General features: G+C 51.7%; 1 protein-coding gene across 1 annotated transcript in view; it reads right to left on the bottom strand.

Annotated features, from left to right (window-relative positions):
* The window catches only part of SYN3 (synapsin III), a 387944-nt gene that overhangs the window by 2855 nt on the left and 364788 nt on the right, over positions 1 to 20301 (bottom strand). The window contains 7 exon segments of the mRNA XM_059681741.1: positions 1496 to 1787; positions 7158 to 7245; positions 8121 to 8255; positions 12656 to 12758; positions 14948 to 15022; positions 19865 to 19944; positions 19946 to 19979. Coding sequence (XP_059537724.1) covers positions 1496 to 1787; positions 7158 to 7245; positions 8121 to 8255; positions 12656 to 12758; positions 14948 to 15022; positions 19865 to 19944; positions 19946 to 19979 — 807 coding nt within the window.

The raw sequence follows: 20301 nt of genomic DNA, 5'->3' as shown, positions 1-20301 counted from the left end.
CCCATTGTCACAAGTCATTCCAAGGCTTGTGTGATCCTGGATATGACACCCACATGACTTAGCCTGCAAGGTGGTTAGTGGTGAGCACCCGAGGCTCACAGTCTGTCCACCAGCCCAGGCTGCTCAGACAGCAGGCGTCACCAGACAGTCACTGCTCTCCACCCGTGTGTGCAAACCCATCTGGCAAACTGTAAAGTGCTGTCGCCACTCCAGGCTGTGGTTGCTCCCCTATACTAACCAGCGCTTGGAGAATTGGGAGGCCTGTGTCTGGGATTCCATTCCCATCTCATCCCTGAAGCCCTTCCTGCTGATTCCAGCCCCCTTTGGAATGCTCCTGGTGCTTCCTGTTGGAACTTGTGAGAATTAAAAAACACACCCAACCAGCTGAAGTGCTTGGCACATACTAAGGAGGTAGTAGACACTAGTGTACAACTATGATAATCAATGCTAGTGTTTGGAGTTGAAGGGAGCCACTTTGCAAAAGACCCCCACATTTGGAGTCCCTCTTTCTGACCTCAAGCCAAGAGATGGGCTTGAGAGGAGAGGGAATGTACAGTGTACTGTGACCGAGAAACAACGGCACAGATTCCTCCATCCCTGCGACCCACCCTTCTGCCCTATGACTTGCAGGTCCTCCCATCAAGAGCCTGTTTTGCTGCCTTTTGAGTCGGCATGGCCAGCGACTGGCCTTGACCAACAGCATGGGATGGAATGAAGTGACACTGTGAAGCTTCTAAGACTGCTCCTCAGGAGGCCCTGAGCTGCTTGTGCCCTTTTGGAATGTAATTCTACCGTATGAGGAAGCTCGGCCTGACCGCTGGAGGCGGCCGGTGGGGAAAGTGAGGCCCAGCTGGCAGCCAGCACCAACCAGCAGGTGCCAGATGTGTGCATGAGGCCCTGGTGACTGTCCAGCCCCGGCGACGCTGTCAGATGCCTACAGCATTATGAGTGATCCCAGGGGTAGGGTTACTAGATTTAGTAGGCAAAAATACAGGCTTAAATCGGAATTTCCGATGAAAAACAAATACTTTTTTAGTATAGCTACATCCCATGCAATATGTGAGGGCATACTTATACTCAAGATTACTCGTGGTTTATCTGAAATTCAAATCTAACTGGGCATCCTGTATTTTATCTGGCAACTCTCTAGGAGGCACCTGCAGAAGAACCTCCCAGCTGAGCCAAACTCCGAACAAACTGCTGAACTGAGGAATTTTGAACCAAGAAAATGGTTTTACCTTAAGCCTCTAAGTTTTGGGGTGGCTTGTTATGCAGCATGAGCTAACGGATACATGTATATATCTGAAGGGTCATGGTAGGGCCTAATCTATACTCTCACCTTGCAGGGCCCTACCTGCCCTCCATGTTCCATCCTCTAGGCCTCCTCATTCCCAATTCAAATCTGGGTGAGGCCTCAGCGGGTCTTCCTTTGTCTGAGTGCTCCCACACCCATCCCCACCGTATACCCTTCCTGATCAGATCCGGAGGTACTTACTTGAGATGGGGGTGGGGTGGTGCTGGCTTCTTGGACTCTTCACCCTGTTGGGAGGTGCTGCGCCCTTGCACAGGGGGCCGGGGCTGTGAGGGGAGGGTGGCACCTGGCTTGGAGGCCTGGTTTGGAGAGCCGCCGCTGGATGCCCGGGGCAGCTGTGGAGAACCTGGTGATCTCTGCTGCTGTGGGGATCCTGACTGGGGGCTCAGGGGCTGCTGACCTTGTGGGGAGAGCCTCTGCTGGGAGGGGCTTCCAGATCTCGAGGGCTGAGGAGACTGAGCTTGGCGAGGGCCCCCTACAGGGTACAAAAGTTATTACATTGAAGTTTTTCTTAGGATAACATGGCTGTGCACAAATGCTGTTTCAAGGATGGTCATTACAGTTTTTTTAAAAAATAACAGTAAAAAGTGGAAAACAACATAAATGCCTAATTGATTAGGAACATTAAGATACATCCATGTAATGGAATATTCTCTGGTCATAATGTATGATGTTACATAATAATATGACATTAAATGGGATACTGTTGATACATGCAAATAAATACTGCTAAGCTGAACAAGCAATTGATGAAACAGTACATACAGATTTATTGCATTTTGGTATATATGTAAAGCTATGTAAAAAAGAAAGATGGGAAGGTTAAACACTAAAACTAGGGCATCTCAAGCCTTAATGTGTACATGAATTCCTGGAGGGATCCTGTCAAAATGAAGATTCTGAACTGTGTCCCCTCCAAACTCATATTTTGAAGTCCTATACTCAATGTGACTGTTTTTGGAGATAGGGACTTCAAAGGAAGTCATTATTGTTAAATGAGGCCATAAGGGTGGGGCCCTAACCCAACAGGACCGGCGTCCTTCAAGAAGAGACACCAGGGGCAGAAACACACAGGAAAGGCCATGTAAAGACAGTGAGAGGCAGCTGTCTGCAAGCCATGGAGAGACGTTTCAACCCGGTGGGCACCTTGGCCTTGGACTTCAGCCTGAGAAAATACGCGTCTGCTGTTGAAGCCACTCAGTCTCGGGTATTCTGTTATGGCAGCCGAGCCGATTGAACAGGCAGGGTCTGTGATTACAAAAGTGCTGGGGTTGTGAAGGGGTTTAATTCTCTTCCTTTGCTCACTGATATTTTCCACACTGAAGGTGGGTCACTTTGGAAATGAAATAATGATCCCTTTCTTTTGAACAGCTCTCTCTACTTTTCCAAGGACTTTGAAAAGCAATGTAGCATTTGCTCTAGGGAGGCTGGTAGGGAAGATGCCATTATTATTATTATTATTATTATTATTATTTTTAACAGAATAAGCCTTTTCATTCTTTTTATTACTCAAAAAGAGTTTCATTGTTAAAATTCAGTTGAGTCTGTGCTTGTGCCTTTAACACTTTGATGATTTTCTGCTCCTAAGAAAGCACGCCTGCCCCTGTCCCCTGTTGGGGACACATTTAGCACCTGGGTCCACAGTAGGCCCAACTGACATGTTTTTCGTGTTAGACAAATTCACTACAACGTTACATCCTACAGCACGACTTCCTGGAGTTGTCTGGGTACAGGCCACATGCAGACTCTGGTATTTCCCAACCTTTTTGGTACGAAGGTGAATAATTCTGTTACTGGTACCAGGGGCATGGGTGCCTAATTTTGTCAGAGGCTGTATTGCAGCACAGCCTCCAACAGTATGTAGACCAGGGGTCCTCAAACTATGGCCCGCGGGCCACATGCAAATACAAATATTGTATTTGTTCCCGTTTTGTTTTTTTACTTCAAAATAAGATATGTGCAGTGTGCATAGGAATTTGTTCATAGTTTTTTTTTTAAACTATAGTCTGGCCCTCCAATGGTCTGAGGGACAGTGAACTGGCCCCCCGTTTAAAAAGTTTGAGGACCCCTGATGTAGACACTGGACCATTGTGAATGCCTGTAGATACCATCCCGGGAGTGGGAAAGGGACCATTCTTTTCACCCCATCCAGGTGGAAACCAAGGCTCATTAGGTGTCATAACTAGGAGGAGTAGCCACAGAGCTCACAGGGAATCCTGACTTCTCCCTGTTACCGTACAGAGCATATAGTCACCTACAAGCTGGGGGATGTCTCAGGCACCCAGAGGTGACTTTGGCATTTGAAGGCCCCACGCCAGGTGCACTCTCCTCACCTCCAGCCCGGGGCGTGAGGACCACTGTGTGTGCTGGCTGCCTGCTGCTCCTCTCCCTGGCTCCACCTGCTCTGGGAGAGGGGCTGCCCCTTGTGATGCTCACCACACTTTGTGAGGGCAGGAGATGGAGAGTTAAAAGGGCCTGCAGCCCATCTCTGTGGCCCTTTCAAAACATGGCTTCTACTCTACTGACCACCAATTGTGTCTCTGGCCGTGGGCATCCTCACAACAGCTCTGAGGAGTAGGCATTATTATTTTTTGTTGCTACACACTGCAAATTCTGGTGCCCTGACTGGGAATCGACCTGGGGACCTTTCAGTGCATGGGATGATGCTCAACCCACTCAGCCACAGCAGTCAGGGCATGTTAGGTATTACTAACACCCCCATTTTTACAAAGAAACGGAGTCCCAGATATACTCTGACTTGCTCAAGGTATCAGAGTCAAGGGAAGAGCCAAGATTCAAACTTTTGAGTCTTTTTGACTCAACTCAAAAGTCCTGTTTTGCATCCTCCTTCCCTCCCGTCCTTTCTTTTTTTTATTGTTATTTTTACTTATACCACACAGGCTGCCTTAAGTCCTCATATCTTTGTACAAATTGAGAAAAGGTGGCTTCCTCCAGTGGAGGCAGCTCTGAGCCAGGTTCATGGGGAGCAAGGACTAGATTTCAGCTGACCTCCCCCTCAGATGTCATCTCAGCTGGTCACCTTTGCAGAGGGCAAGGCCTGCATGTCTGGTGGCCCTGACATCATACTGGCCTCAGGGGCCCCAGGTCCTGAGTCAAGCCTTGCCATTAATTTGCTGTGTAACTGTGTCAGTCACATCTCTCTGGGCGTCGGAGCCTCCTTTATAAAACGAGGTCATTGGACTGGCCACCAACATCCCTCCCAACTGGAACTCTTCTGTGAGTCTGCACAACACGTTCTAAGTTGAATGGAATGGCAGCAACAATCTAGCAACGGGTCCACGTGGCTTTGATTCAGTCTTGACCTCTTTCACCACTCTCTGTCCCAGCAGATTGGAAGACCCATTGATCTCAAAACTAACACCTTCAGGGCCGGGCAGGTACATAAAGCTGGAGAGCGTCAGAAAAATCATGTGGCTTTACATTTTTTTCCACTTTAGGTAGAAATATCGTCCAGAGACCCAGTTCTCTAAAGAGGTGCAGTGACAACAGGGAGAAGGAGGACTTGAGGCTCACGGTGAGCCCCTGCCCTGCCCAGGGAGTAGCCGTGACTAACGGTCAGGGCGGCTGCTCTGAGGAATCCAGCCCCATTGTTCCTAAGGCTCCTGCAATCAAGAGAAGCTGCAAATCTACACGTTGATGTAAAAGCTCCTGATTGTAAAATGCTGTTTTTTGTGTTAGACCTACTGCAGCTCAAAGAAAACATCTGTTTTCTACTTTTATCTTCAGTCTCCTGCCCTCCACCCCCGCTGATAATATCTTGGGAAATCTGGATGCTTGCTGATTCATTTATTAAGTATTTGTTGAGTCTCTATTATACTCCTGGGACACATCAAGAGACACTATAGTTATTTCTTTCAGCTTCTTGGCAAAGCAAACAATTCACTATTTTTATTTGCACCTACACAAAAAATATTATCTTACATATATAAAATATTTTCCTAAGCACAGGATTGCTGCTAAAAAATGATAAGGCTTATTAGAAGAAAACTTCACTTTTACCGCGTTGAAAACACACGAGTTCAAAAACAAGTTAATAATGTGATCTTGTTATTTCGGGAACTCAATGAAAGCATTGTTTTTAAATTAGCCTTGTTATTTTTAATCTGAATGCTAATTCAATGAGCATTTTCTTTAATTATCTTAATTGGTTTTAAATGGACAGTTTTTCAATTCACTAAAAGTGTGTTTAGCCTCATGTCCCTTAAAATAATCTCTCTTTATTGAGCATGTCTCTACTCTGGGCCCAGGAGGAAACCAGAGTACAGTGGCTCACTGTTTTAAAAGTGCTCTGTTCAAATGTGTTGTAAAACGTCAGCCCCGAGGCCGGGTGGGAAACGGAGAGGGTAGGGCAGGCACAGCCAGGAGCCTGGCAGGGTGACGAAGATGACGTTTCTGAACATTTATAACTTAGAACCTATCGCCAGGCTGGGCTGCTTTAATTATAAGGATTGTTAATGATAATCTTTAAGAACAACATGTATATTACAATTGTTTGTAAGATACAAGTTATTAATAGTAAGTTTTTAGAAGTAAAAGTTATATAAATTGTTATTAGTAGTCAGCTATTAGGCGGGAACACCTACCAAGCACCACCTCTGTGCTGAACCAGGAGGCCTTGCTAACTGCTTCACCTGCATCATCTCATGGACAACTCCCCATCACTAAACAGGGCAGCTGTAATATCCTCCTTTAACATTGGGGAAACTGAGGCTCCGAGGGGGGATGTAACTTGCCTAAAGAAGGATTCTTCTTTTTTTTTTTTTAATCCTCACCCAAGGATATGTTTTTATTGTTTTTTTGTTTGTTTGTTTTTCTGGGAAAGAGAGAGAGAGAGAAAGAGAAACACTGATGTGAGAGAGACACATCGACTGGTGGCCTCTCCTATGTGCCCTGACCAGGGATTGAACCTAAAACCTAGGTATGTGTCCTGACTGAGAATCAAACCCACAACCTTTTGGTGTGGGGGCTGATGCTCCAATCAACTGGGACCCTGGCCAGGGAGGTAATGCTTTCTTTCCAATAGGTTTTACAGCAGGGCCTTCAAAGATGGTTGTAAAACTGCCTGACCTGGCTTCTTGATGCAACACTGCTCTGGAGCCCCAAGCCGGCACCAGTGCAGCAAGTGTGCCAAGAGGGACCTGGGGCAGATTTCCTCCCGGGCCAGTGGGTGAGGACACCCAGCAGCTGGCATTCTGGAGGGAAGTTACTGCTATGATTTCTTTTCATCGTGCCATCAGTAGTTTTTCCATTCCTTAATACATGGTGTCATTTAAACAGTAACGCTGCACTATTTTCTGAGAACAATTTCAGCCGACAAGGTTATATATAATGTTCCCTTTTTCTTTCTTTCTCACGCTGGCTGGTTGGCTCATGTATCTATGGTCAGGCACCACTGGTGGCTGGGAAACAAGACACTTTCTAGAAGATCTGAAACCGCAGACTTGTCAACCTGCCACTTTCTTGAGATCTGTCCTTGGACAAGGTCTCAAAATCTACCTCTGCAAATAGAAAACACTGATGTTTTCCCCTTGGAGTGACTGGGAGGCCAACAATGAGAAAATAGATGGGGGAGTCCCTAGCACAGTGCCTGGCACATACTAGGCACTTAATAAACTTACCTTGTCTTTCCATCCTTCTCTCCTGACTCTGGGGTGGCAAACCTCACAGTCTCATTCATTCCACATACAGAGTAAGGGCACAGAGTCTGGGCTAGAGGATTAGATGGTTTTTCCAGCCTGTCCCCTGGCCATCATGCACAGACCCCTCAGTGCCTTTCCACATCCTTGCTGGACGCTTTCTCTGGGTGGCTTGTCAGTGGTCCTACCTTGCGTGGGTGGGCGTGGCTGGGGCTGTCCCAGTGGAGGTCCCAGCTGGGCTGTCCCAGGGGATTTTGCTGGTTTAGTCTGTGGAGCCTAGAGCAGGAGAAGAGAAGAGAAGCCTGTTGTGATCACCATAGCCATTTACTTCCTGGGTGGGAGGACAGAGTTTACAAAGATCTTTTCATCACTGAGGTCAAACTTACATAAAGTGTGCAATTTTCAAGTGTGCAGCACAGTGAATTTTTACATGTGTCGACAACCACGTGACCACCACCCAGGTCAGGACAGAACGTTTGTGGAGAAGGCTGCTTGAGCCCCTCCCAGCCAGCAACCCCTTCAAGGATAACCATGATTCCCATGCCTGTTATCACAGATTCAAGATTTTGTGGGCAAAGGGGGGAGCTGGTTTCGACACTTGTTTTTCCAGAAAGCTGGGAAACTAGCAAATTCTTTGGAGAATGACCTGGTAATCCATGGTGAGGACTGTGGAGGGGAGCTCTGTGGGAGCTTGTCAGGTTGGGGGATGGGGAAACGGAAGACACAATAGTCTCTATTGAGTGTGCTGAGATCACACAAAGGGCATGTGTGTACACCCACTTGCACACACACACACACCCTGCCCCTTGCTCAGGTCCAGGATGGAGGGCACAGAAGGGGCAACTGACTTCTCACAATAATCTCTGCCCACAGACCCCCAAGCCCATTTGAGGCGAGGTTTTTCTCCCCAGGATGGAGGGACGAAGGGCCCCTTGGAGCGCCCCAACCCGCCCCCGCCGCCCCCCCCCCCCCCGTCAGGAGCAGGGTGTAGAAGCTGTGCCCCATGTCCAGCCTCCGTCCACAACCCATTCCTTTCTCCCTATGCTGGTTCCTTCCTGGGGGTATCTCCTTTGGATCCAGAGGCCTCCCATTCTCAGACAGACTGGCATTTCTGATGGCAACACAGTCTCCTTTGTTTCTGCGGACCTTACCCAAGGCCTCAGGGGTGAGGGCACTGTGGCCCCTGGCATCAGGAATTGGCTCATTTTGGAGACAACAAGGTCGGCCATCAGCTGCTTGTCCTCTTCCACATGCTCTCCAATCAGAGGCATTGAGCTGTCCATCACCTGCAGGAGAAATGACACCTGAGGGACACCCATGCCAGAGTAGCAGGAAGGAGAGCGGGCTCAGCGCGCAAAACAGAATTGACCACTAGATGGCGATGTTCTCCATGCAAACACCCAGCCCAGCGCCTCCAGCTGGGAGCCACCCCCTGGAAACATGCAGTTGCCTAAACATGTTTGGTAAACCAACTCCCTGCATTCAGTTCAGTTCAGCCTACATTCGCTGGACTACAGAAGCGTGACTGAGGGCCCGGAGCCTTCGCTGACCTTTTCTGCTCTTTTCTTTGGGGAACTGGTCTCCACCCCCTCTTTTCCCAAGGTCAGGGCTGGCTTCCTGAACTTTGGCCCAAGGTCAAGGCTTTCCACAAAGCCAGAAGCAGTGAAGTGCGGGTTCGAGTATGACCAAAAAATAAAAAAAATGACACGGGTTGAGCTGACCCCGGGTTCAGGAAGAAGAGGGAAGAGGAAAGGCCTTTTCTCTGGGCTCTGGAGGAACAGAAGCCTGGAGTGAAACTCATCCCGCAGGGAGTGGGCTGTTTCTCAAAGGAGACGAAGCACGTATTTTTGGAGGGGCCTGTGAGATCAGATTTACCCATCCTGCTATTTTTGAAGCTGTGAAACCAAGGCCGGGAAGTGCACAGGGACTTGCCCAAAGTCACATACCAGCAGGCCCAACATCCAGGTGGCTCCCCAGGCATGAGCAGCTGTGGAAGGTCTGGAAGGGGAGTGAGGCCTTGGTAGGTCCTCTCTACTCCTCCACTCCTGTCCAGCCCTCTTCACCCACCGAACCTCCATCAAAATCACTGTCTCGTTTCCCCTTTTCCCAAGCTCTGGACTCACCAGGTTCTCTCTCCTATCCGAGTCCTTGTGCCCGTCATTCCCTCAGCTCACTCTTCCCCTGGTTCTCACCTTCAGGAAACACCTGCCTAGCCTTCCTCTGGGAAGCCTTTTCTGAGCGAGCGAGCTCCGAGAAGCCCCCTATCCCATGTCCTCCTGCTATCCTCGCTTCGGTCATCCCACTGGAGAGCTTACCCCACAGCATGTCATGTCCTGTTTACTGGTGTCTCCACAGTAACGTCAGGGTTGGGCCCTGTGTCCTGCTACACAGGCACACCCTCACTACTTACCTGTTGATGGAGGCATGAAAAGTCCAGCTCATAATGATAAGGGCACTAATAAGTGTTATAATTTATTGAGCCCTTACTATGTGCCAGGCACTGTACTCAGCACTGGGTGTGGATGATCTCACACAAACCTCAGAATAGCTCTGTGAGGCAGGTACTACTATTATCCCATCTTAAGCATGAGGAAACTGAGGGTCAAAGATGTGGCAAGTTCAAGGACACATGGCCAGCAAACCGAGGTCCTTTTCTCTCTCCCTAAGCACTGGAACAGCTCTCGGTGGTAAAAACTGGGAACAGGAAACCCGAGTTCCAGGCTTAGGTCCTGCTCCGGACTGGCTGTGGCCCACTGATCTAGTCACCTGTAAACTGCGGGGCCTGGGCAGCTGTGAAGACCCTTGCAGCTGAGGCTTGTCGAGGTCTGTGCGTCTAAAGCACCCACTGCAGTTGGAAGCTGGGAAGCTCACAGTTGTGCGTGCTGATTCTAACCTGGTTGTGAGTGAGCTCCTCCCGGTTGGGCGTGGGTCCTTGGTACCCCAGATTCAATGCCTGGCACGCGGACAGTGTCTCGGTCGGCGTGGGTCGAGCTGAGTTTTAACTGTGAAGTCTGTCTAAATGGGCACAGGCCTGTCCCTTCTCCCCCTGCCCTGCCCACCTGTTTCTGTTTCCTACATTCCCTGTAGTGGAAAACAGCCCCCACAGGAACCTGGGATCAGAACATTCTGGAATCCCCAGGGTGGACACAGCCAAAGGAAGTGGACACTGGCCTCCCAGGGGAAGCATTTTTCCAGTGAGCAATGTCATTCCCTGGACAGGTCACGGGGGACAAGTTCAAGGGTCTTTCCCTCGAGTATTCCACTGTGAGGATCTTCACAAAACGCACCACACAGATCTTATGTTCTCACCACAGAGGTGGCTGAAGGGAACCGTATTTTTGGATCTGGGGAAAAACACCTTTTATCTTCCTGGTAGCAGACTCCCCATCTCCCTTGACCCCACCCTAAACTCAGAGCAAGGGAAACAACCATATAATGTTTCTCAGAGAAAAAAACAACAATCTGAAAAGCCATCTTTTTTCCCTTTTGGAACATTTTTTGAAAAGTTGTTTTCTTGGTTTTCTTTTTAAGTCCAAACTCACTATTGTGATTTTTTGGGTAAATGGGAAAGGTCCTTCATCTCTGACCAGCCTGAATGCCCGGAGGCTGGGAGCCTGGGCCCAGAGTGCAGGTTTTTCCCCCTAAGGGTGGAAGTTGAGGAAACACAGAGAGGCAGGTGCTTTAGGGCAGAGAGAATGCTAAGGCAGCGAAGGGACTAACTCACAGGGTGGAGGGGAGCGCAGGCCAGGAGTCCTCACCCCTGTCTGGATGGGAGCTCAGGGGGCAGCGCTCCCCGCTGTGTCCCCACCACCTGGCTCAGGGCTGGCACCCAGGATCGGGGTTCAGTGGTGAAGGCATGAACACTGTGTGCGCCAAACCTGAGTTCATGTCTGGTGGCCCCGGGAGGAGATGCAGAAGCTGGAGGGCCAGGAGGGGGTCTCAAGAGATGCAGGAGGGTCCGGGGGCCAACCTGGGTCTGAAGCTCGCCGGGCACCTCAGCAGGCAGGGGACCCGCTGCCCCTGGAGCCGCGTGGCTCTGGCCTGGGAGCCAGTGTGCAGGCCAGTACTTGTGCACCTTCAATGTCCCCCCCCCCGCCCCGAGAGGCGCCACTGGGGGGCTGTCAGGTGTGGAGACAGCCAGAGGGAAGCCGTTCCTGGACCCGAGGGGAGCTGTTTCCCAGGGGAGGCCTGCACTTACACACGCAGCTCCTCGTGGGCGCTTCCTCCCCTCACCTCCGAGGGCAGCCACTCCCTGGGCAGGGCTGCGACATCCGACATCCGACATCCGGCACAGCTGGGGGAGAGCAGCAGGGCTCCCACGCATCAGGCCCCGACCTAGTCCTGCTCGCTGTGGGCCCAGGGAGTGGCGGACGCCAGGCCTGGAGGACCAGCCGCTCCCGCGGTCTCCTGGCCACGTGCTTCCCATCAGCAGCCGCAGCGCCCAGTTGGGCGGGCGGGGCGGGGCTCCCTCTCCTGTCCTGGCCTTGGGTCAGCTCGGGCCTCCCTGCTGCCCGGTGAGCAGCCCCAGGAGTGGGCGTCTGCGAAGGTGCTTTCAAAGGAGGGGCGAGCGCGGCATGAAGTGGGAGAGAAGGGAGAGCTGAGGCCAAAGGGCATTCTCAGGGGAAAGCAGTGGAGGCATGAGCTCTGGTGGGGAGGGGCACCGGGCAGGGGAGTGGGGGGCAGAGAAACACTGTGGGAGCAGGAGAGCCAGGGGGGGAGTCGGAGGAGAGGGGGATTGTGGGATTGTGGATGGTAGAGGAGGATTGTAGGAGGATGAGAGACGTGGGAGGAGTCAGGAGAGAGAAGGATTGTGGGACTGTGGGTGGTGAAGGGGGATTGTGGGTGGTGAAGGAGGATTGTGGGATTGTGGATGGTAGAGGGGGATTGTGGGAGCAGGAGAGCCAGGGGAGGAGTCGGAGGAGAGGGGGATTGTGGGATTGTGGGTGGTAGAGGGGGATTGTGGGAGCACGAGAGACGTGGGAGGAGTCAGGAGAGAGGAGGATTGTGGGATTGTGGGTGGTAAAGGGGATTGTGGGATGGGAGAAGCACGGAGGGGAAGCTGGGGGAAGGCGTGGAGTGATGGTCTTAGAGGACCGCAGGGGTTTGTGGGAGGGATTCTAGGACCCACGGCCCCTCTCGGACTTCTGTTTTACAATTAATGTCCCAACAGCTTTCCCTCCGTTCACACGCTTGCACAGCGGTGTCCCCTTTCCTACCCGTCAACGCCCCGCCGCTTGTTTATCATCCTCCTTCCCTGCCAGCCGCACACCCGGTGTCTGTCTGTCCCCAGAGCCGCCGTGCCTGGCCCCTGACCCCCGAGTATATGTTTACCGAGTGAACAGGCGATGGGAACTCTGCATGGCGACTACACAGCTGGACACCGAGAACATGTCAGCGGCCCGATGGGAGAGAACCTGCCCCCGTAGGCTGATGTTCTCGCCTCCCGTGGGCCCACGGTCGGCGGTGCCGGCAGACCGCATGCCGGGGGCTGTGGGGGCCCAGCTCAGAGGCCCCGGGCACCGGCTGGAGATGCAGCTGGGGGTGGGGGTGGGGATGTGTGAGGCTGCAGGTGCCCAGGCCTGAGTCGGACGGGGCTGGCCATGCCGGGAGCACACCTGGAGCCCTCCGCTCCGCAGCCTGCCGGGCGGCTGGGCCGGGCCAGGAGCACCTCTGCTGCCGCCCTCACCTCGATGATGTAATCTCTGCCATCCTTGCTGTGGACGGCCTTGACCGCGCAGATGTCCAGGCCGCCAAACATTTCTGAGCAGCTATCCACCCACAGCCTGTACCTGCAGGGATGGATAGACAGTGAGTGAGCGTGGGGGGCAGAGGGCTGGGAAGGGAAGCAGAGGGAGAGAGATGAAGACAAAGCGATAGACACACAGAAAAACAGGCAGGGAGAGAGAGAGTGGCATAGGCCCATTCAGAGATGGAGGATATGGTAAGAAATAACAGACAGCCTGGCTAGTGTGGCTCAGTGGTTGAGCGTTGACCTATGACCTATGCACTCGATTCCAGGTCAAGGCACATGCCTGGGTTGCAGTGTGGGGTATGCAGGAGGCAGCCAATCAATGATTCTCATTGTTGATGTATCTCTCTCTCTCTCTCTCTCTCTCTCTCTCTCTCTCTCTCTCTCAGGTCAATAAAAAGTATATATTAAGAAAAACAGCCCTAACCGGTTTGGCTCAATGGATAGAGCGTCAGCCTGCGGACTGAAGGGTCCCAGGTTCGATTCCGGTCAAGAGCATGTACCTTGGTTGCGGGCACATCCCCAGTAGGAGGTGTGCAGGAGGCAGCTGATCAATGTTTCTAACTCTCTATCCCTCTCCCTTCCTCTCTATAAAAAATCAATAAAATATATTAAAAAAGAAGAAAGAAAAACAACAGACATATGGCAAGAGAGACAGAAGAGACAGAGACACAGAGAAAGGCAGTGGGAGAGACAGAGTGGTAAAAAAAATTTTAAAGGCGGAGAAATAGATGGACAGTGAGAGAGAGAGAGAGAGAGAGAGAGAGAGAGAGAGAGAAAGAGAAAGAGAGCCAGGCAGGCAGGAGAGAGGAATGATGAGGGGGGTTGGGGAAGCAACAATAAGAGTTGGGAGAAATCCCCCCAGTCCCACCTGGAACTTTGCTGGCTCCACAGTAATGGAGAGCTTTCCCTGCCCCCACCCAGATCCATTCCGGACACCCAGCCACCCCAGCAGCCCTTTTCCCTTGGGAAAGCTGCTTGGAGGGCTTCAGAAACCCTCCCGGGCCGCCCTCCCAGCTCCGGGGACCAGGCTAGACAAGAGCCTGCAGGGGGACAAAGAGCATATTCTGCCCTGAGCCTGGGGCGGGCATGTGAGGGAGCCCAGCAGGCTGCTCCGGGCCAGGGGCCTGGCCCTCTGGACCTGCTGCTTTTGTTCCCTTTCCAGCCACTTGATGGCTGCGAGGCCAGTTTGCTTTGCAGGGCAAAGAGTTCCTGCTGGACTCTGCCCCTGCAACAAGGGGATGGTTGTATCTGAGACATTTTCCCCGGCTTGCACTTGGCTTCCCCTGTGGTGGCTGGATTTGGGAGTCACAGGGGACTTTGTGTCAATGTTCTTGCTTCTCACCCCACTCTCCAGGGTCACACGGGGCACGCCTACTCTGAGATCTATTTGTGTCTCTGAGCCATAGGCCTGGAATGAGGAGAGATCATGGCTCAAGTGCTCTTAGCACAACTCTCTCATCTTATCTGCTAATGCCCACTGAGGCCCAGAGAGGGAGAGCGGCTTGGCCAGGTCACACAGTAAGATGGTATTAGAGCCCAGATTGCCCAGATCTTCTGGCTCCTAGTTCAATTCTTTCCGTAAACTGTAGCATGTGAGATCATAGAAGTAAAAGGAAGGATGAAAACTATGTCTACTAAGCTCCTACTACGTGCCAGGCATTCTGTGGGGGGTTGACTCCTCATTCTTTCTAACCCCCACAACGACTCTATCAGGAAGGTTTAACCGATTTTACTGATGAGGAGACTGAGGGTCAGAGAGGGTAATAAGTATGTGCTGGCTTCCAAACCCAGATCCTGTTTGATTCCACAGGCCACAGAGACACCCTGCCTCTCAGTCAGAATGTTGGGACCTCCTCTCCCTCAGCGTGGGAGACCAGCGATCTGGACGCTTCTTTTTAATTTTTAATTTTATTTATTTCAGAGAGAGGAAGGGAGGAGTTAGGAACATCAATGAGAGAGAATCATCGATCCATTGCCTCCTACACGCCCCCCACCGGGGATCGAGCCAGTAACCCAGGCAAGTGACCTGACCAGGAATTGAACCGTGACCTTCTGGTTCATGGGTTGATGTTCAACCACTGAGCCACACTGGCCAGGTGAGTTAGCTGAATTCTTGCTGTCAGTTCCCTCTATAATTTTGGGTGAGCCTTTCCCCCTTGCAGCCTCAGCTTCCTGTTATATTCCTCACCCATCTCCCGCCACGGCTGCGGCTTCCCCCTTTCTCACCTCTCTGTCATGGCCACCTGCTCCAGCATGGCAGAGCCTGTGTTGGCCTTCCAATTGCCAGAGATGGAGGTTCTCCTGTAGCAGAACAAATAACACAGTGAGGGCGTTAGGGACATGCTCCCCTGATCTGCTTTCCATCTTTGCTTTGGCTGTCAGGAGGCTCTGATTCAAATGTCAGGCTCTCATTATGAGATGTATTCTTAGGGACACATGCTGTCTTTAGTTTTATCTTTTATGTGGATTGCCTTATGTCTTGGATTTTTAAAAAAATAGTTTTAATTGATTCTTTTTTAGAGAGAGAGAAAGGACGAGAGAGAGAGAGAACGAGAGAGAGAGAGAGAGAGACATAGCTTTGTTGTTCTACTTATTTGTGCATTCACTGGTTGATTCTTGTATGTGCCCTGATAGGGGATCAAACTCACAATCTTGGCATTTTGGGTATTTCTTGGATCTTAGTATCTTTTCCAAAGCCACCTTTGAAGTTTAAAAATTAAATTTAAAAAATGTCTACACAATCTAATGAAATCCCCCAAACTTTGGCCTCTTTTTTTGAGAACTAGGCCAGCATAACCCCTGGGGATTCTGGGATTTTCTCACAGCTCCCAAATGTAGGGAAAACGACCCATGGAGAGGAGTGATTACTTTTCCATCGTGAAGACCAGGAGGGCCTTCTGGCCTCATCACCCTCTCAGTTCCCTTGTCTTTTCTGCCCGGCAACAACTGACCTCCCTTTGGGTGCTCCCATGCCCATGGCTCTTTCCTACGTCCAGGCCTCCACACATCTCCTTTCCTTTGCCTGGTCCAGTCTTTGTCTCCATCCTTGCCGCCCTAAGTCCTACTCATCCTTCAAGTTTTGCCTGAAATGGGACTTCCTGGCAGCCCACCTTCCCCAACAAGAGTAGACCCCCCTGCACTACACCTGTACCAGTGTTTAGTAATGCTCTCTCACCTGTAATGACTGCTTTACAGGGGACACGTTAACTCATCCCCTGCTGTCCAGTGGGACCTGGCATGGAGCCGGTGAGGAAGGGACTGTGTGTGCAGAATGCAGACAAACCTTGTCCAGTGGTTCATGTGCACTCAGCAAAGATGGAATGGCTATAAAAAAGGGGCAGAGGTAAAGCTATTTGTTTTATGGCCAAGGGCAGGCAGGTGGTGGGGACTAAAAGGTGATGGTGGGGGGTGGTGGTGGGGGAGGAATTGCTACAAAATATGTCCTAAATGAGAAAAGAGTACAGAAAGACTAGATGGCGGCCAATGGGAGTCATAATGACCAAGGGGCATCGATAAACAGAGACATCGATAAGGTTCACATCAGTTCAGTTTCATTCAGTTCAGCTCAACTGAACTCCATTCAATTTGGCAAAGACTCACTGGGCCATCCTGTGTCCTGGGAAGTGGTCTGGGGGTACAGAGGTGACCCCTCCTCAGGCTGCTCACTACCTAGAGGGGGAACTAGTCTAAAACCAGAGGCTAGGCATGGTGGGACTATCGATCCACACAAGGAGAGACGCGCTCTGGGGAAGCCACGACCAAACCGGAGTCTCTTACTGCGACTGCAGAAGGTAGCCAGTGGGATGTGTCTGGAGGATGAGTAGGGATTGCTATCGTGGGATCTATCCTGGGGTAAGAGGAGGCAGAACTGACTCAGGTCAGACGGATGTGAGTTTGAACCTGGGTCCCTGCATTCTCTAGCCGTATAACTATGGTCAGCATCCCCGCGTCTTTATTATCTCATTGTAAAATGGGAATCATTAAAGTACCATCCTTCCAGGGTATTGTGTGGATTAAAGGAAATCTTCCCCCCAAACCTTTTAGTACAATGGGCGCTACTATGATTTCTCAGTGAGTGGAAATGAGAGAAGGCATTCAAATGCCAGAGGCAGCAGGAACAGAGCCAGACCGCCCTCCTTCCAAGAAGATAATGATGGTGAGAGTTGATATTTAATGAGTGCTTTCTATGTGCGAGACACGGGTCTAAGGGCTTTATAAGCACTGGCTTCTTTCAGCCTCACCGAACCTAACAAGACGGATATTATTTTATCATCATTCCCACTTAGTGGCAGAGCCACCAAACCATATCTGAGAAATTCCATGCTCTGAACTACGACTCGCCACGGCAGAGCCCATGGCAGGCTTGGGGGGAAGAGTCAGTTGGCCCTAATGTGATCCAGCTACTGGTATGCACGATGGAGCCTAGACTGTGACAAAAGGGTCTGTCTGTCCAGGTTGCAAATGTATGATGCTGACCCCCTCATGGAGGAAGGTGGGGCCGGGATGGAGGAGCCGACCTAAGTCACCTTGGCAATGAGTGGAGACGGCGAGTCAGTATGAAAGGGACTGTACGAAGCCCTATATCACAATTGGTAACGTGTTTCTTATAGGGCTGTGGGGCACTGGTTCTGCAAAGTGCATGTAGAGTGGGATTTGCACGTAAGGACAGAGATGGCGGATGGTGGGAGCCAGGACTCCCTGCTGGAGTGGGACGTTTAGATAAGCAATCTGGGAAGGCCAAATGAACCCTGTGGGACTAGATGGAAGCCGGAGACACCAATGTGAACTCCATTTAGCTTTAGACACAGACGGATAATGTTATAGAAATGATCACCGGTGTGTGAGGAATGGGTTAAGGTACACAGGTATCTTTCCTAGCTCCGAGGAGAGGCCTGGAAAAATGATGACACTCCAGGAGCAAAGGCCCGAGAGCAGCACGGCAGGTGGGCCAGGGAGGAGGCTGAGCGGGCAAGGGCGGAGAGGATGTCCTCCCCTGAGGTCTGCCACGAACCCCCTCCCTGGGATGTGGGCCAGCTCAGGGTCCAGGAAACGCCGTTAACGAATGACAAATTGGGGCTGTCAGGGAAGAAAGGCCTGACATAAAGAATGCGGCAGTGAGGTAATCCTCAAGGAGAGGAACTGGGACAAGGTGCAGTCAATGTCAAGTGGAAACTCCAACAGCGAGGAGAGGAGGGAAGTGATACCATGACAGGCGGCGGAGGCCTCAGGAATGCACTGGGCTGCGGCACCAGCATGTTCCCTCACTCAGCGGGCGCAGGGAGGAGGGGACATCATCACCCCGAGGGCATCAGAGAGCCGCCACAGGTCTGGTCTGGCTCCTGGGTGCAAGAGCCTGATTGGCTGGCGGGACAGGGCCGAGGTGTTCCTTGGGAACGGGCTCCATCTCTTTGGAGGAAATAGGTCAACTGCCTGCACCTTCTCCAGCCTCCCAGGCAACGGCAGAGACTGCACGGCCTGCAAGGCCTGCAGTTACCATCCGGGCCTTTGCAGAACATGTGCTGACCCTCGGTGCAGGCAATCCAGGTGGTACAAAAGCAGCCCTAGACCATGCATCGATGGGCATGCATGGCTGTGATGGGTAAAACTTTATTTAAAAAAAATACTTTCATTAATTTCAGAGAGGAAGGGAGAGGAAGAGAGAGAGAAACATCAATGATGAGAGAGAATTATTGATCGGCTGCCTCCTGCATGCCCCACACTGGGGATCGAGCCTGCAACCCCGGCATGTGCCCTGACCGGGAAACAAACTGTGACCTGCTGGTTCATAGGTCAACACTCAACCACTGAGCCATGCTGGCCAGGCATGATGGGTAAAAGTTTAATTACAGAAACAAGTGACAGCTGGATTTGGCCTGTGCGCTGTGGTCTGCTGACCCTGACCTAGAGCACAAACTGCACCTCGCAGAAGCACATAGAGACTTCCAGCTGCCCTCGCCGGCCCCTGCAGCCCTCCGCATGGCGCCATTCACACAGCCGGGGCTCCGTAAGGCTTGGCACGCGGGCACCGGGTGGCTCTCTGGGGTCTCATCATTTCAGGTGGAACCAACAACAACATTCCAAAGTGAGAGACAGAGAGCCTCGGAGTAGAAGAGATGCTCTGAAGATGGGCCCTCCCACCTCGGCTCCCAGTGAGTCACCCTCTGCTGGCGCCTCCCCTGGGGGAATGTGCTGGATTTCCTGTCGCTTGCCCCCTCCTTTTCCCTATTTTCATTGGGGGATGCCCCTGTGCCTGTCACATGCCGTCTTGGTGGACTCGCCATGCTGCTTTTCTGACTTTCTCTGACCACAAGCCTGTGGCCGAAGTTGGACCAATCAGCGCTGTTTCCGTGGAACCACAATCTCAACTCAAGTCCTAAAGTGATTAGGGGACATTCACTTCCCAGTCGGGGTGCCATGGAGATTGTCTATTGCTTCTGGCTACCCAGATCCCTGGGCTGCCCTGGACCCTCATATTTCTGAAACTGATAACTGAGTGACTTTGTTTGTTAATTTGTTTTAAGTTTCTGAACATCCATGTTTTTCTCATAAATCCCCTTTAAAAAGCTCCATCAAATTAGTCAAGTGTGGTTTCTGTTGCTTGCAGCCAGAGAATCCTGACATGGTCTCCTAACTGGTCTTAGTGGCTCCAGGGAATCCCCTCTGCAGCCCGAGGGCCCAGAGCCACCTTTTTATTAATTCAGGTCAGACCATGCCACGTCTCTGATCGGCAGAGAACAGAGGAAAATCCACAACCTAAGCGAGGCGTTCGAGGCCCTGCTTGATCTGTCCTCAAGTTTCTCTCTGTCTCATCTCCTACGACACACAACCTGAATGTACCTGAAGTTCCCCAAACATGCCTGTGTCTTCCTTCCTCTGGAGGGACAGTCCTTGTTTGGGCAGACAGACTTCCACCCTGGGATAAGCCGGGGGTGGACCGTCAGCCCCTCAGCTTACAGACCAGAGAAGGTCATAAAGCAGGTGGAAAGGGGGAAAAGTGATGTGCAGATGGGGCCTTCTCCTGGGTGCGAGGGAGACAGGGTTGGACATGCATCACTAATCTCTGTTTCCTCCCACTCTCTTCCCCCCCTCCTCCCAGGGAACACCCCCCCACCCACCCCCCCACCCCCCCCGCCAGGGACTCACATGTAAGCCTTGTAGTTGGATCCGATTTTCTGGATGCGAATGTCGTACTTGGAGTCGATGAAGGCCTCGGTGGTGGCGTAGGGTTCTGGCCATCGCCACCATGCTGGTGATGTCCCTGGTAGTCATGCTGGTTTTTCCACTTTGATCTGTGTGAGGAGGGCGAGAAGGTGAGTGCCACCCACCCGCGTTCACGAGCACCTACCCGACGCCAGGACCCAGTGCTCCATACAGAGTGACCTTGAGGAGGTCACCTGCCTGGCAGGGGATACAGACACGGGAACCCAGTCGTCCCCCTGCGCCTGCAGAAGAGGGGAGGGAACTCCCTGGGGAGTCAAGGGGACTTCACAGAAAGAGGTGAGCCGGGCAGGGCTGGGAAGGATGAATGTGACTTCAGATGGACTACCCAGCAGGGATGCTCTGAGAGGCCTGAGGAAGGG

The sequence above is a fragment of the Myotis daubentonii genome, chromosome 2 (assembly GCF_963259705.1).
Source record: "Myotis daubentonii chromosome 2, mMyoDau2.1, whole genome shotgun sequence".
NCBI classification, from domain to species: Eukaryota; Metazoa; Chordata; class Mammalia; order Chiroptera; family Vespertilionidae; genus Myotis; species Myotis daubentonii.
Note: the sequence above shows the minus strand (reverse complement) of the source record. Positions and strands in the feature narration are given on the sequence as shown.